Consider the following 17808-nt stretch of genomic DNA (forward strand, 5'->3'; position numbering starts at 1 on the left):
CCTCCTCTCTCTCTGCCTGCCTCTCTGCCTGCTTGTGATCTCTGTCTGTCAAAAAAAAAAAAAAAAAAAAAAAAAAAATAAAATAAAATCTTAAAAAAAAAAAAGAGTCTCTTATGGTTTGTCTCCTAGACTTCTTAAACAAGGTACTTACAGACTATAAAGTTGATCCCGTGTGATGGGAAAAGATCAAGTTGTGTATTCTGATACATACCTGGGTCATTCATTGAGCTCATAAGTGCCTTAATGATTAAAGTATGCAGAGTTGCTTGTCCCTCCAGTAAATGCATCTGCTTGCTGCATTCTCTGTTTTTGCTTTTTAATTTTATGTCATCATCATTGCTTGTAAGAGTTTTTGCTGTCACTGTTACAAGTTTCAGTATATTTGCTGTAAGTAACCTACACACACTTAAATAATTTGCTGTTTTTGATTTATTGTGGGCTGGGAAATTAGGCATCCTAAATTATGGTAATTTGGGAAAATAAATGGTTTAAATAAAAGCATTCGTATCTTTTGTTACTATTTTGGTTTTTTTTTTGTTGTTGTTACTATTTTGTAACAGATTTTGTAGCAGCTGTTTGGATGATTAGAACATAAGCTCTGTGTTTGTTTGGTTTATTGCACGATCTTCAGTGCTTAGATTAATACCTGGCACATGATTGGTACTGTTGAACTAATTACAGAGGCCTTTTTACAGAATTCCTGTGTGTTTAGGCATTGCCTTTAATTCAGCAAGTATATATTGTGGAGTTTGGAGATGCTGTTGGGGATCAGGCTGAAATACGGTAAACAACAGAGTGGAATGTGGCCTTTATTTTGAGTAAAGTAGACTAATTTGTGCATTGTAGAGGCTTGTTGGAGGCAGAAGTACATTTAGAATGTATTTTAATCCCAGATATATTTCTCATTTCTGAAAATTCAGTTTGGATTTTTTAAAATACATTTTCCATATCTCCTTAACATGCTTATTATGCTTTTGTGTTCATTCTTGACTGTATGGAAATGTTATTGATAGATGTTTTGATGTCTTTGTCTATTAATTCTATCATTTGTGTCATTTCTGGGACTATTTATTTGGTTAATTTTTTTTTCTCTCATTGTACATCATATATTTTTGCTTCTTGGTAATTTCTGATTGGATGCCTGATATGGAATTTATTCTGCTGAAGGTAGATTTTTCTTCTTTTTATTCCTTTAAATATTTTTGAACTTTGTTCTGATATCTTGAGTGAAGTTTCTTGGAACTCTTTTCTTAGTGGTTGCTTTTTTTGCTTTGTTACACAGGATTAGAGCAGCCTTAAGTCCAGGATTATTCCCACTAAATTAATTCAGCCCCACTACTGAGGCAGTGTCCTTCTGAGTATTCTGTCTACTAGCCCATGGGTTTTTTTGTTTTTAAAGGTTTTTTTTTTTTTTTAAGAACTCTCTGCACCCAGTGTGGGGCTTGAACCCACAACCCTGAGATCAAGAGTCACATGCTCCACTGACCGAGCCAACCAGGCATACCTACCTCATCATGTATTTTTGAGATCATTGGGAATGTGAGCTATTCCCATGCCTGTGTGGGTTTTGTTTTCTTCAGTCTCTGGAAAGGTCTCAGGTAGTTCCCTAGGTTTCCGTCACTCCCACGTGATTCTAAGTACTGCAGTAAAGACAGCTGCAGGTCTCCAGAACTCTCTTTAAGGGTCTCTCCTCTCTGGTATTCTGCTCTGTGTCAGGTTGTAACTAGTCCCTTCTGGGAAAGTATTTTAAATCTGTAGGTTCTAAAACTATATTATGTTGGTGAGTTTTTCTTACTGTAGATATAGAAAAGTTTCATGCTGTGGTAATTTGACATTATTCATAGGAATATGTGCATATTTTGAAACATTTGTGACTAGAGGTGATTTATTCTCTCCCACCTCATAAACTATTAAAAATTAAGAACATAATCAGTGTTGTTGTAATCCAGTATCTTAGCGTTAAAATGTAGCCTTCTGTTCTTTTATTTGATGTTGAATCAAATAATATGTATATTTTAGAATCCTTTTGCAAGGTGGGGCACCTGGGTGGCACAATCAATTAATAGTCTAACTTTTGGGTGGGGATCTCAGGGTCATGAGAACAAGCCCCATGTCAGGCTCTGCTGAGCGCAGCCTGCTTGAGTTTTTCTCTCTCCTCTCCCTCTGCCCCTCCCCACTGCATTCGTGCACGTGCGCTGTTTCTCTCTCTCGCTCAAGTAAGTAAATCTTTTTTAAAAAATGCCCTTGCAGGACATTTATTTTTTTTTATTTTATTTTTTTTAAGATTTTATTTATTTATTTGTCAGAGAGAGAGAGAGAGGGAGAGAGAGCAAGCACCGGCAGACAGAATGGCAGGCAGAGGCAGAGGGAGAAGCAGGCTCCCTGATGAGCAAGGAGCCCAATGTGGGACTCGATCCCAGGACGCTGGGATCATGACCTGAGCCGAAGGCAGCTGCTTAACCAACTGAGCCACCCAGGCGTCCCCTTGCAGGACATTTAATACAGTTATGCAGTCACCTATTGTGTGCTTCTCCAGAGTCCCATTGTACTCTAGCAACTTTAGAATTGGCTGAATGAGTGGAAGAAAACTGAGTGCTGATTGGCATTCCCACTAGAATCCAAATTAACTACAGCTCCTGTAAGGATTAACACAGAAGAGATTCACTTAGTTACTCCTTGCCAAAGTAATTGTTTATAATCATCCAAAATGTAAGAAGTTATAGAGCATTGAATGAAATATCAGTCACTTTAGCTAATTCTAAGGGAACCTTGGATATGCATTCAATATTGGCATGCGATTTTGGCGTAGTAAACCTCCTCCTAAGTGGCAGGTCCAGGATCTGTGAGTCAGTAGTTCCCAGCATGTGTTCTGTAACCTGTTGGCCCAGATTAACTTTATGCTCTCCCACAATATTTTTGAAATACTAATACTATTTTTCTTCATGTCTTTTGAGAGTACTGTTTGAGTGGTGAGCTAGTATTTCTGTAAGTTGATAAGCTCAAGACATGGTCATTAATTACCAATCAAGTATATGCCTTCCTGAAGTTTTCCAATTTATAAATTGTTATCATATGTAGACAAAGTCATCTGTAGAATACTATTTAAATTCAATACTGCTTCGTTAGGGTGAGATTATTGAAGATTACTAGAGAATTTTTGCTTCTGAACTTATTTATTTATTTAAAGATTTTTATTTATTTGTTTGACAGAGAGGCACAAGCATGGGGAGCAGCAGGCAGAGGCAGAGGGAGAAGGAGGCTTCCCGCTGAGTGGGGAGCCCAACTTGGACTGGATCCCAGGACCCTGGGATCATGATGTGAGCCAAAGGAGACGCTTAACTGAGCCACCAGGCATCCCAGTTCTAAACTTTTTAAAAACATTAGGCTATTTTTAAGAATACATTAAAGGGCATTTTTAGATCTGACTGATAAAATTTGTAAATTCTTATGTCAGATCCAAGGTAGGATGATATTAAGTATGAGTAAGACTTTCCTTCTAACAATAGTGCTAGCTAAGCAAAGTTCAAATAAGAAAGAGGGCAGTATACATACTGTGTATTTTTGAGAACTCCACCACAAGAAATACTGAGTCACTTCTGAGAGACAAAATGTCACTGAAACTAGTTCAAAACTTGGCTGGGGATATAACATAAGAAAAGGATAAATGCTTCAGAATTGACAGGCAGGCATTTAAGTCTTTTTTGCCACAGAAGAGTCCTGTGATTGAAGGAGGGATTCTCTGACCCGATGCAGTAGTCTGAATTTGGCAAGTGGGGCTTTATGCCATTGAAGTGGTGCTGCTTTTCATAGGTTTAAAAAAAGAAAGCACAAATAAGATTTCTGATATTAGCCCTATAGAATTCACCAAGTTAAATACCAGATGGTACAGTCCTCTTTTCAATCAGCCAGTGAGGCTCCCACTCATGATATTCTCATAGGAAGAGGGGGAGTACCTAATGAATTACAATTTGAGTGCCCAGAAATATTAACTCTTATTTGTGTGTGCCTAGGGTTGGGACCACAAAATAATAGGGGAGTCAAGGATGAATGGGAAACTTCTTTTCACCAAGTTGTTATAGTTGGAGACCAGAAAATAAGAAAGGAACTGCAGAGGCATCTTGATAATTATGTGTGTGTGGAGGTGAAGGTACTGCCAAGATTAAGGGAGGAATGGGTCAGGGCAAGGTGTGCACGGAAGGGCTGTGGCTGAGTATCAAGGGATGAGTAAGAATTTGTCCAACGTGAAGGAAGGGTATTTTAGGCAAAGGCATTGAGGCTGACAGAACAGTGCATCCGGGGACCTGAAGGTAGATTGATGTAATGATAGCCCAAGAAACTATGAAATAATGGCAAGAAATAAAACCAGAATGGTAGCCTGGGGCCCTTCATGAATGATCTCATTCCAAGTCGTGAGGTTTGGACTTTGAGCCATTGAAAGATTTGTGTAATGAACACAAGACTGACAATGGATATTCAAAGAGGGGAGAAAAGGATGCAGGTAAGGGGTGGCTAATCATCAGTTATGAGGTCTTTTGAGGTGCCTGTGGAATTTCAGGTGAAGATACTTTACTTATCCTATTTGTTCTCTTTTTATTAAGTTATTAAGTAATCTTTATGCTCATCGTGGGGCTCGAACTCACAACCCTGAGCTCAGGAGTCATGTGCTGTACTGACTGAGCCAGCCAGGCGTCCCTCCTTAGCCTTTCTAAGTCTGTTTCCTCTTCTATGAAACAAGGAATTTAAATATCTATATGCAGGATTGTCTTAAAAATAAAAGAATGTAAGGCACTCAGAACTTAGTACGGAGGATTACTTAAGGATCAGGAAGGAAGGAGAATTTCTGAAAGGGATTGAGTAGCATCAGTGGGAGATTGGCAGAGAATGATCAGCAACACAATTCTCAAAACTTAGAGGGGACCAAAAAGTGAATTTTGAGTTGAATTTTGAGTTGAGATTAGTGGTAATTTTAACAAAAGTACTTTGAGTGGAGGTTTGGGGCCAGAAGTTAGGTTGCATTGGATTAAGGAGTAAATGTGCAGTGAAGTGTTGACTGTTCATACAAAAGCTTAGTTTTAAAAGATTCTGTTTTTTTTTTTTTTTTTTTTTTTTTTTGGAACCTGTGCCATCTGTCCTGAAGTTTCACATTCAAAGGTAGGGCTTTTAGTCATTGTCAGCTGTTTTAGATACATAAACAGCTATGACGTTTTATCTCCATGCCTTCCCTGGGTACTTAATGCCAGGTTTGAGAACAATTTACAATCTTAGTATTTTTTTATTTTTTAGAGGTTGTTTGATGAGAGATAGGATTATGTAGCTTTTCTTAAAAAGTAAGCCCAGCTGATTAATGTTGAGAGTTGGAGTAGAGGTGCAGCATTTAGACCAGAGATGGTATGTCTTTGTGTTTTACTATGGGAGTTTTCAAACATTCGAAAAGCAGAACTCTGGAAAGGATCCATCAGCCAGCTTCAGTAGTTAAGATTTTGGCCATCCTGTTTCATTTTTTTCCCTTCCCCAGCCCCTTCTTCTACCCCTGGATAGACTGTTTAAATTATAGATCTCTTGTCATTCTACCAATAAATACTTAGTAATTCAACTCAGAACTTATTTTATTTTATTATTATTATTATTATTTTTTTAAGATTTTATTTATTTGACAGAGAACACAAGTAGGCAGAGAGACAGGCAGAGAGAGGAAGGGAAGCAGGCTCCCTGCCGAGCAGAGAGCCTGATGCGGGGCTCGATCCCAGGACCCTGGGATCATGACCTGAGCCGAAGGCAGAGGCTTAACCCACTGAGCCACCCAGGCACCCCTATTTTATTATTTTTTAAAGATTTATTTGAGAGAGGGCATGCACGTGAATTGGAGGAAGGGTAGAAGGAGAGAATATTCAAGAAACTCCCCACTGAGCTCAGGGCTCCATCTCACAACCCTGAGATCATGACTTGAGCCAAAACCAAGAGCTGAATGCTCAACCAACTGAGCCACCCAGGTGCCCCTTATTTTTATTTTATTTTATTTTATTTTTTTATAATATGTGTGTGTGTATTTTTAAAAAAATTTTATTTATTTATTTGACAGAGAGATCACAAGTAGGCAGAGAGGTAGGCAGAGAGAGAGGAGGAAGCAGGCTCCCCGCTAAGCAGAGATCCCGATCTGGGGCTCAATCCCAGGACCCTGAGATTATGACCTGAGCCAAAGGCAGAGGTGTAACCCACTGAGCCACCCAGGCGCCCCTATTTTATTTTTTATTATTAATTTTTTTTTTAGAGGGGGTGGGAGGAAGGGCAGAAGGAGAAGGAGGGAAAATCTCAGGCAGACAGGGAACTCAGTCTCAGCAACCCTAAGATCATGATCTGGACTGAAATCAGGAGTTGGATGCTTAACCGACTAAGCCACCCAGGTGCCCCCAGAACTTATTTTAAATATAACACTATAACCACTATAATATCACATAGAATTAACAGTAATTAAGATCACCTTCCCTTTTTTTTTTTTAAAGATTTTATTTATTTATTTGACAGATAGAGATCACAAGTAGGCAGAGAAGAGGAAGCAGGCTCCCCGCTGAGCAGAGAGCCCGATGCGGGGCTCGATCCCAGAACCCTGAGATTATGACCTGAGCCGAAAGCAGAGGCTTAACCCACTGAGCCACCCAGGTGCCCCTAAGATCACCTTCCTAATGATACCACAAGCTAACAAACCAGTATGTCTTGCCACTTAATACTGTGAACTTCGGGGTATTGGCCTCTTGCTTGCAAACTCTGATTTCACTTCTCCTCCCTCTTAGATGTGGTAGGCACCTATAGATTAAGATTCCTTGGAATTGGGGGGCGCCTGGGTGGCTCAGTGGGTTAAAGCCTCTGCCTTCGGCTCAGGTCAGGATCTCAGGGTCCTGGGATCGAGCCCCGCATCGGGCTCTCTGCTTGGCGGGGAGCCTGCTTCCTCCTCTCTCTCTCTGCCTGCCTCTCTGCCTACTTGTGATCTGTCTCTCTTTCTCTCTCTGTCAAGTAAATAAATAAAATCTTTAAAAAAAAAAAAGGATTCCTTGGAATTGGGGTGCCTAAGTGGCTCAGTCAGTTAAGCCTATGCCTTCAGCTCAGGTCATGATCCCAAAGTCCTGGCATTGAGCCCCGCATTGTGGGTTCTGCTCAGCAGGGATCCTGCCTCCCCCCCTCTCTCTGCCTGCTTCTCTGCATACTGTGATCTCTCTCTGTCAAATAAATAAAATCTTAAAAAAAAAAATTCCTTGGAATTAAAGCTGCTCCTAGCCTGGTCAAAAAAGATGTCTTATTTTTTATCAATATAGACTTTTTTTTTTTTTTTTTAAGATTTATTTTATTTATTTATTTGACAGAGATCACAAGTCAGCGAGAGGCAGGCAGAGAGAGAGGAGGAAGCAGGCTCTCCACAGAGCAGAGAGCCCGATGCGGGGCTCGATCCCAGGACCCTGGGATCATGACCTGAGCCGAAGGCAGCGACCCAATCCACTGAGCCACCCAGGCGCCCCTCAGTATAGACCTTTACTGTATCTTACTGTTCACTGCACAGCATTTTATCCTCATATCTTGAGTTCTCACTTTTCACTTACTATTTGGCAAAATTAAAAAAAAAAAAGTTTTTTTCTTTTATTTTTACATATAAAAATGTCAAGTAGTCAGAGGAGTCTGCTCTGTAATCAGTAGATGGGTGGGATGAAAGCTTGTAATAATTGAGAGATTGTTTTCTGTCAAAGCCCTGAGCTGTAATTTTTTTTTTAGGTCAGTTTATCATTTCTTCTGTTAACTGATTTCTCAAAAAATTTTTCTCAAATCAAAATAAACATTATACCAAGCATAGGGTTTCATAAACATTTTTTCCCCACCTATAGATAAGAATCCATTTTCTTTTTCAAAACTTTTTCTTAATGTGCCTCAGTGGGAGGGATGATTTCATCATAAGGAAGAGGATTCCACAGGGGCATGGAACATGTTTGAATTTTTTATTTTGAAATAATTATAAAATCACAGGAAGTTTGGGGCGCCTGGGTGGCTCAGTGGGTTTAAAGCCTCTGCCTTCGGCTCAGGTCATGATCCCAGTGTCCTGGGATCGAGCCCCGCATCGGGCTCTCTGCTCGGCAGGGAGCCTGCTTCCCCCTCTCTCTCTCTGCCTGCCTCTGTGACTACTTGTGATCTCTGTCTGTCAAATAAATAAATAAAATCTTTAAAAAAAAAAAAAACAGTGCTCTTAAAAAAAAATCACAGGAAGTTTCAAAAATGGGTGGAGAGCACATAGACCCTCTGTGTCCTGTTTTCCTTCACTGGTTACATATTACTTAACTATAGTACGTTATCAGAACCAGGAATTTTACATTGGCACAAGGTGTATGTATATGTAGTTCTGACTTTTATTACATGTATAGCTTTGTAATACTACCTCAGTGAGGATAAAGAACTGTTCTATCACTACACATACCCCCCTTGTGGCCCCCTATAGTCTTCCTACTTCTCCACTCCTGTAAGCTGTGGCAACCACTAATTAATTTTCCATTTATATGATTTTGTTATTTTGCAAAGATATTTATAATTCGACTCATAAAGTATGTCATGTTTTGAGACTGCCTTTTTTTACTTAGCATAATGACCCTGAAATCCAGCCAGGTTGTTGTATGTGTTGGTAGTTCATTCTGAAAAAAAAATTTTTTAAGTAATCTCTACTCCCAACATGGGGCTCAAACTTACCACACCAAGATTAAGAGTTGTGTGCTCTGCCCACTCACCCAGCCAAGCACCCCCATTTAAAATAAAAATAAGTGCCTTGTTAACTCACTGTACCAAAATTCGGTCCACTCAAAGCTGCCCAACCTCAAGTTTTAAAAGGCCTATAAGGCCTAAAAAGGCCTGTAAGGGTACAGGTTTAAAAAGGCTTATAGATTTTGTGGACATTTTATAATGTAAATAAATATATGTAATATATTCTATAAGTTTTTTTTTTCTTAAGATTTTATTTATTTATTTGACAGATCACAAGTAGGCAAGAGAGAGGGAAGCAGGCTCCCTGCTGAGCAGAGAGCCCGATGCGGGGCTCGATCCCAGGACCCTGAGACCATGACCCGAGCCAAAGGCAGAGGCTTAACCCACTGAGCCACCCAGGCGCCCCTATTCTATAAGTTTTAATCAATTATATTACATTTACATTATAAAATTACCATTAAAACACGTAGCCTTTTTTTTTTTTTTTTTTAAGAGTTTATTTATTTGACAGAAACACAGCAAGAGAGTCAACACAAGCAGAGGGAGTTGGGAGATGGAGAATTAAGCTTCCCTCCTAGGCAGGGAGCCCGATGCGGGGCTCTATCCCAGGACCCTGGGACCATGACCTGAGCTGAAGGCAGACACTTAACGACTGAGCCACCCAGTCACCCCAAAACACATAGTCTTTTTAAAGTAGGTGACATATTTGAATTAAATATAAAGAGCTTATATGGGGTACCTGGATGTCACAGTTGGTTAAACGTCTGACTCTTGGTTTCGGCTTTACATCATGATGTCAGAGACCTGAGACCTAGCCCTTTGTCAGGCTCTGTGCTCTGCGTGGAGTCGTCTTCAGTTTCTCTCTCCATCTCCCTCTGTATCGCCCCCCCTCCCCGCCCCATCCACACAAGCTCACTCTCTCTCAAATCAAAATAAGTAGATGTTAAATAAATAAATATACAGAACTTACATTAAATTTACTAAGGTTGGGAGTAGTATAAGACCAGAGTTCACTGGTTATCCTGTTTTATAAATGGCTTTTCATTTAAATAGGAACAGTTTGGGTGAGCCATTCTTTATGCTTTCTTTGAAATAATTTTGAGATTTACAGAAAATTACAAGAGTGGCACAGAGAACTCTAAAAGACCCCATTTACTAACTTTTAGCATTTTGGCACATCACTATTAATGAATCTACCCATCTATCATTCCATATATATACATGCACATAATAATTTTTTTTTTAACTCTCTGGGCTTAGGCTGCATGTATAATGAACCTTTATCTTTAAATATGGCAATATGCAATTCTACAGAACAAGGATATTCTGTTTTTTTTTTCTTTTTAAGGTTTTATTTTTAAGTAATCTGTACCCCAAATCTGGGAATTGAACTTAGAACAGTTCCATGCTCTACTGAGCCAGCCAGAGGCTCCACTACAGAACAAGGATATTCTTACACAACCACAGCACAGTTAACAAATTCAGGAAATTTAGCATTGATGGAATATTTTTGCCTTCTATAGCTTTTTGTTTTCACTTTACCAAAAATTTTTTTCTTTTTTTGTCTTTCCTCCCCTCCTTTCTGAAATCTACTTTAGGGAAGGATGTTAGTTGTCTTTTAGCTTTAATTTTCTCTAGTATGGAACACTTTTTCAGCTTTTGTCTTTTATGACATTAACATTTTGGGGGAATGTAGGCCAGTTAGTTTATAGAATGTTCCTTACGATGGTTCCCCTTGATTAAGTCCATTACTACCTGGAATACCATAGCAGTGATAGATGTTCTGTCCTCAGGGAGTTAAATCTAAAAAAAAAAAAAACAATGCTCATCAGTGTCTCATTAGTGATGTTAATTCTGATCACCTAGTGAAGATGTTCAATTTTTCCATTTTATGGGTTCTATCTTTACCATTAGAAATAATAAGCAGTCTCTGAGCAGATGCTTTTAGAGTATGTACATATCCTGCTGTCAAACTTGGACCCAAAGATAGGGGTCTGACTGATTCCTGTCCATACTAATCTTTAATTTTGATGGTTCAAAGTAAGAATCAGCCTTTCCAAATTACCTTGTCCTGAAAATTCAGCTTAACTTTGGGAACATTTACTTACTTATTTTATGAGTTGGATCTGTATGCATTGCAAATAATCATTGCTAGTGTGTTTTAACTTAAAATGGTTTTTAAAACCTCTGTATTTATTTTTAATCCTTTGCTGCCCTCTGCAGGTCTATGGATATAAATCTTTGGAGCAAGGTAAGTACTCCTAATTGGGCAGTTCCTAAGGTGATGTATAAAAAGCTATTGAGAGCCAAAGTTGTAATACTCTCATACATTTGTGATGTGCTATTTTAAATTAATGACTTTAGATCTTGAAATTGGTAGTTTTAAAACTGTCTTCCTAGAGCGTGAAATTTATTATTGAAGTGATCCTTCTTCATAAGCTGTTAACATTATTGCACTGAAATTTGATTTATAGATCTAATAACTAATTTAAAAAATATATACACATACATATTTGTCTATATAGAGATGAAATATAGATCAATTTTAAACTGCTATTTTTTTAAGACATTAACTGTCTTTATGCAGGAAGTACAATTACCCTTATGCTAAATTGCAAGAAATAGTTGTAGCTAAATAAAATAAATGTACATTATTAACTGGAATTCCCAATTTAAATATTTTTTAAGATCTAAATTTCACTGAATTCTGTTTTAAGTATTACACTGCCAGTCAAACTACACAGTTATTATTTATGATTGGGAAATGTGTATTTAGAAGTGGGGTTTTTTTTACTAAAAATATTTTTTTATTGGTTTATTCATAAAATGTGTTTTTGTTCAAAATTTGGTATTAAATGTAGCTATCTTAGATCTATTGTATGGTTATAACTTCTGGTATAATGTATTTTCCGCTTTCTAAACATATCTCTGTTGGTTAAAAAACAGTTTGTAAATGAGAATTTTTTTCATTTTGCTTTGTTTTTGAGTACTTTCTACCTTAACTATCCTTTGAATTGTCCAGCATGATTTTCATGGTGGAGTGAAGTCGGATATGGTCAATTTTGCTTAATTTTCTGTATTAGCAAATTAATAGTAGTAGAAGTAATTGCATTTTGAGTTGTTAACACTTTAAATATGTGCTAGGCACTATTTTAAGAGCAAGTTCAGTCGTGGAATACACATAAAGTATGTGTATTCTAACTCATGTGACTTTGGAAAAGAGCCATATGTTTCCATTATTACTGTCTTCAGACCAAGGATGTCAGATATTGTGTTCAAAAATTACAGGCCAGTACTGTAGGTTTTGTAATCATTTTCATCACAAAATACATATTTGGATTCCTTTAGTTAAATTTTTGCCAGCAGAATTAATGTTGAAGAATATGTGTTATGTATGTCTTAGTATTTGTGCATTCAACTGATAGGAATCTGTGAGAACAAGCACATGAGAGCTTTTCACCCCTTTGATTTTAATGCCATTAAAATAACTGGGAAAATGTCATTGGGGGAAAAAAAAACCTAAAAAAAAATTAAGCTATTTAGTGATCCAACCAGTTTTACTTTATTATTTCTGTAATATTTCATTTGAAAGGAGGAAACTGGTCCAGTTTCAGGAAGACCAAAACAACACAATGAGAAATAATACTGGTTGATAATTCCTAAAAGCTATTTCCCGTTTATAACAGTTTATTTAAAACAATCTATAAACAAATCCATTTAGAGGATTTCTTAGGGACATTTCATGAAACATTGAGTTTTCCTTCAACGTGGGTTTGTTTTTTGTTTTTAAAGACAAACCTATTGTTTAAAAACGAAACAATTTCCTTGGCAGGTGGGGGTATTGCTGAATTACTGTGATATAGAATAATACCTTACTGGGGAGAGGCTTTATTATTTCAAGAATTCAATTTCAGATTGTATTTGTTCTTGTTTGCTTCTCTTGCTGCAATGCGTGCATTTTCTGTCTTACCAGATAACAGAACTGTTGTATAAGGATGGACGTTATTGCCAGGAGCCTCCAGGACCAACGGGTAGCGTTTCAATTTCGATGATTGTAACTTATCCACAAATCCATTCTTCTGTGTAATGATGGGCTAGAAGGATTACAGCAGTAAACATTTTCTTTTTGAAAGTGAAATTTGAAAACATTTGGTTATAAATCTTTATATTGATAACCACAACATTTTGAGATTTCTTAGGTGTTCGGTTTTATCACTGTAAATTGTTTTTAAAGACAGGGTTGGAGGCTTTTTTCTGGTTAGACACTGATGAAATGCTTCTTTTCAGCACATGTGAAAATAGGCTTAAAGACCAGTCATTCTTAGTGCTTGTTATTTTAATGTTTTGGAGGTATAGTTAATTTTAAATGTATAAAATAGTAAAAGAGATCTTTAGGTTTTTCCCACTTAAATATAATTTATTATCCAAAATACATTATTTTGACATTTAATGATTTTTGTTTTCCATATAATGAAGTCTAGAATAATACATGGATTTCTTTAAGAAGGCACCCTTCTTGAAAGTTCAGATTTTCTATCCTAGGTATTAACACATGGCCCTATACATTTTATGCTTGAACGCATAGGAAAATTACTGTTGTTACAAAACATCTTTGTTAATCTTGGTTTTTCATTGGCTAATAGGCAGCTCTCCACAGGATTACTGTATCTGCTTATTAAAATTATTTAACTTTCTATACTCAACATTTGACAGTCGTTTCTAATTTTATGTGTTCCCTAAGTATTGCCCACAAAAAAATTAGTGCAGGAATGTATACAAGGCATTTATTTATTCTTCCTACTCGTGATTTGGACAGGAAAGGGGTAAGGCCTTGGGCAGGACCACTTCTGTCACAGAGTGGTGGAAAAAAATAGATTGAAGTAAGATTCAGTACTGAAAAGCTGTCACTCGGTCTGAAAATAATTAATATTCCTTTCACTCACCAGTTAGATATGTGCTCCCAGACCACATAATCTCTATGCCTCAGTGATCAGTGTTGCCATTTCAGAGCCTCTCATCAGGGTGACATCTCACACCAAAATGATTTCTTATAAATTAATCTTGATAACATGACAGTCTCAGTAATTTTAGTGGAATGCTTTCTCTTGTTTTTTTCCATAGAAGCTGTTGGCTATTTTCTTTATAACTTGATTGACAGCATGAGTGACTCAGAGGTACAGGCCAAGGAGGAGCGTTTGAGACAATACTTCCATCAGCTGAAGGAGATGGTACCATTTCATTTTTTGCTATATAATGCCTGTCCTGTCTGACATGTATCTATTAGATTTGAAATTGCTGCTTTTAAGTACAACCAGACCACTTCTCAATGACATACATGAGTTGGAGACTTAAATTATGTCTGGGATAATTTCTGTTAGACAAATTTCAGTTTGGTTGTCTAAAACTCAGCCTGTTTTTGTTTTTTTGTTTTTCCTCCTTTCCCTTTGCACAGAATGTAAAAATTCCTGAAAATATCTACAGAGGCATTCGTAATCTACTGGATAGCTATCATGTTCCTGAATTGATAAAGGTGTGTGTGAAATAGTAATCAACTTTTAAAAATGCTTAATTTGTATATAAAAGCATGTTAAAATTGTATTTAACTATGATGCTTTTGGGCCAAAAACAGTTTACTTAAATGACAACCATTAAATGCTAGCTTTTCATTGATGGTTCATAAATACTGTTTATATATTGAAGGATATGTTTTAAGTACTTATTACCGTGGTTAATGAAGTATGAATAGAATTTCTGGAAGATTTTGAGAAGATGGAAAAATAGTAATATGAGCTGAAAGTTTTGAAATTTGCTTTTGACATTTGCTAATATATATTTCCGTGTATTTTCTAATTCTAATTTAAATCTCAATTTTAGGATGTTAATACATTGGTTGAAAGAGAGAAGATAGACTCTCGAAAAGTAAGTAGGTTTTTGAGTAGATTCTGCATGCTATAACCACATTTAAAGAGAATTCTAGGTTGTGTCCTTATAAAACCAGTGGTTCCTAACATTTTTGTCATCAGGGTACATCTAAGAAGTTGGTAACAGCTATTCTGTTCCCTATCTCAGACAAATCAGCAGTATCTAAGAAATTTGTGTATGTATCCCAGGAGCTTCAAAAATCCCTGGAGTTCATCCACAGATCCCCAGATTAATGTCCTTGATAGCATTTATGACACCTAGGAAAGGTCAGCTTAAAGGGAACAGTGACAAGGGGTGCATTTTCTTTTTGTAGTAAATTTCTTTCCTTTTCTTTCTGTTCCTGTAGACTGCGCAGCTGCCATCATCTGTTTTGGAGTCTACACTTGAAAAACTAAAAGCTGAAAATCAACCTATAGGAGATGTCCTAAAGCAACTCATACTAACGCTTTGTTCAGAAGAGGTAACATTTGTTTAAATATTTCAAATGTGCTATTAAGGTAAAAAAAAAAATTCTTCATAGATAAAAGTAAGCAAAGCCAAATACAATATTTATGATTTTCACAATTGATTATTATATGGCATGTGTGTGAAGAATGCAATTAAATGAAAGGTTAACTAATTTCAGCTACACCTTGAATGGCATGTTTTCGGGTTGCTGTAGTTTGTTTACGATAATCTGCAAAGTGAATGATAGTAACAGCCGTGATAGGTTTATCATACATGCCAAATGTCCTTTCAAGCCATGGCTCCGGTCTCTTATATCTAGATTGTCAAGCAACTGATACATGCAGTAGTCATTTGCAAGTCAAATATTACTGGGTTGTTAATGCAGGGATTGAAATTCCATTTTCCTGCTGGAAAAAAGCTCTTTCTGAGATAAAGGGTCTCTTGCCTTTTTTCAGCAGGCGTCCAGCTGTACTTTGTGTTCATTTTAGTGTGTGCCTGCAATTTGTGGTATTTCACTAGACTTTTTCAGTTTCTGGTTCAATATGATTTGGTCGTATGCCTGTGTTTTTAGGGGAAAAAAACATAACTGACTTTAAGATTATAACATAGTACTGTTGAATTCTAAAAGATTCTTTCATTTTGCTAGGATATTAAACTAAACTCTGAGGAACTTTGCCATGATACATATTTCTGTGTATGGCATTGGACTGTGAGTAGGGGCTGGCTTGGTACATATTTAATTTGGACGTCTTTTTTATAATACCTACAAAGCTAAAATATCAAATTTGGCACAGTAACTTCTTTTGCATTACATGTAACAAATCTTTTAAACCCTACAGACGTATTTTGCCTGCTTTTTGTAAGGTGAATAAAAATACAAAGGAGGAAGATGAAGTTAATAACATAGATCCATTTGTTTTTAAAGCGCTATTAACTTTTCTGTACTCTGAATGCTAAACCTAGAGGTTGTTCATTTTTACTTTTGTGTCATTTCTTACTTCTTTTTTACTTCTGTCCTTTATCTTAGAACATGCAAAAAGCTCTTGAATTGAAAGCAAAATATGAATCTGACATGGTTGTTGGTGGCTATGCCGCTTTAATAAATTTGTGCTGTCGACATGATAATGCAGAAGATGCATTGAACCTGAAACAAGAATTGTGAGTACCCTGGCACTGAAGCGGATCATCAGCATTTATGCTGATAGACAGTCCTTGATGGATCATGTAAATTGAATATTACTCTTACAGAATGTAATTTTTAAAAATTCTTTTTTGTCTGTGTTTTTAGAATTTCATAATATGCCTCCCTTTGATTAATTATGACTTGTTTTCAGCAAGGAGTCTTTGTTTAAGTATGATAAGACATCTTGTCCCTTAAAGCCAAGGTTTTTTCCTCATTGACTATATAACTGCAGATCACACAAGGGGTGATGGTAACTATTTTATAAGGCTCACCATTTCCCTTTCTCTATAGTGTGAACAACATTCTGTCCATTTCTCAGGTATCTTTAGTTTCCCATCATTATAGAGTTACTAATTAAAAATACGTCCTTTGGAGTATTTCAACGTTTATGACAAAGTTAGAATCACCTAAAGTGCTGTGAAGCAAAAGAATTCCTTCATTTTTATCATTTGCAGATGGGGTGATGCAATATACGTGTAGTGGTAGATTTTTACTTCTTTTGTCGCTTTGAATATAATGGTATGTACATTTGAATATGGCTTCAAAAATACACCTTCACTGAAATGTAGAGGCCTATGTTCATAACAATTCAGAACAACTGATGCATTTTTGAAAAGGATAAAATGGCTATTGCAGTTCTTTTCACAGTCAACTTTTAACACAATATAAATGTTCCTTTAATTTTTAGTGACCGTTTAGATTCATCTGCTGTCCTTGACATCGGCAAGTACGTAGGCCTTGTAAAAGTATTGGGAAAACATGGCAAGCTCCAAGGTAAGCCTCTGCACATAAAGGAAATGTGTGATGCAAGTATCTTGCCACTGGAGTAACATGCGAATTGATATTAATGGTATATCATGTCCTGCAAAGTGCTTGAACACTTTGCATACAAATTTGCATGTGAATCCATCCAGAGCTGCATGGACAGTGTAGGCCATTAGTTTTAATGGATTGGCAAGCTTGTCATTTACATTTGCACAGCTCAGTGCTTTTTGCATTTCTACAGCTAGTTTTTATTAGCATTGCTGTTTGGATTGAGTTTGAAGATCATGACTTATGGCACAATTTGCTGATATGCCTGCACTAATGGCTTTGTTTTTGCTTAAGAACGTCTGAAGGCTGAACATAAAACCTATAAACATAACCTTTAAGAATATGAATTTTGCTGTAGTCTTTGTCTTAACTTTTAATAACATTATCAAAAATACATACTTTAGTAAGTTTTTATTTAGAAGGTTGCAGAGAAAACCTCATTGATTGTATAGCTGATATGCACTCTCTAATTCGCTCATTGTTGAGATAATGCTAAGCCTAATTACTTACACTTGATCATATCTTCTTACTCTTACTTGTTTCTTTTATTTCTCATTGGGTTTTATTCCTATTTTAGCCTTCCTTTCTTCCCTTTTATTTCTAGAGAATGTTTTAAAAAATTTTTTACAGTGAAAAAATGTATGGAGAAAATACTTGATTTGAATGTTGGATTTTTTTTTTTTTTTTTTTTTTTTTTTTTTTTTTTTTTTTTT

The 17808-nt window shown here is 36.6% G+C and overlaps 1 protein-coding gene across 2 annotated transcripts in view; it reads left to right on the top strand.

The window, feature by feature from the left end:
• LOC111155893 (leucine rich pentatricopeptide repeat containing) overlaps positions 1-17808 on the top strand; it is a 109534-nt gene that overhangs the window by 37275 nt on the left and 54451 nt on the right. For both annotated transcript variants that reach the window (XM_022516349.1, XM_022516350.1), the window contains exons 15-22: positions 10954-10981; positions 12704-12761; positions 13852-13958; positions 14183-14260; positions 14605-14649; positions 14999-15112; positions 16127-16257; positions 16971-17056. In XM_022516349.1, coding sequence (XP_022372057.1) covers positions 10954-10981; positions 12704-12761; positions 13852-13958; positions 14183-14260; positions 14605-14649; positions 14999-15112; positions 16127-16257; positions 16971-17056 — 647 coding nt within the window. The remainder of the gene's footprint in view (positions 1-10953; positions 10982-12703; positions 12762-13851; positions 13959-14182; positions 14261-14604; positions 14650-14998; positions 15113-16126; positions 16258-16970; positions 17057-17808) is intronic.

This window comes from Enhydra lutris, unplaced genomic scaffold (genome assembly GCF_002288905.1).
Source record: "Enhydra lutris kenyoni isolate GAN:26980312 unplaced genomic scaffold, ASM228890v2 scaffoldscaffold44, whole genome shotgun sequence".
Lineage (NCBI taxonomy): Eukaryota > Metazoa > Chordata > Mammalia > Carnivora > Mustelidae > Enhydra > Enhydra lutris.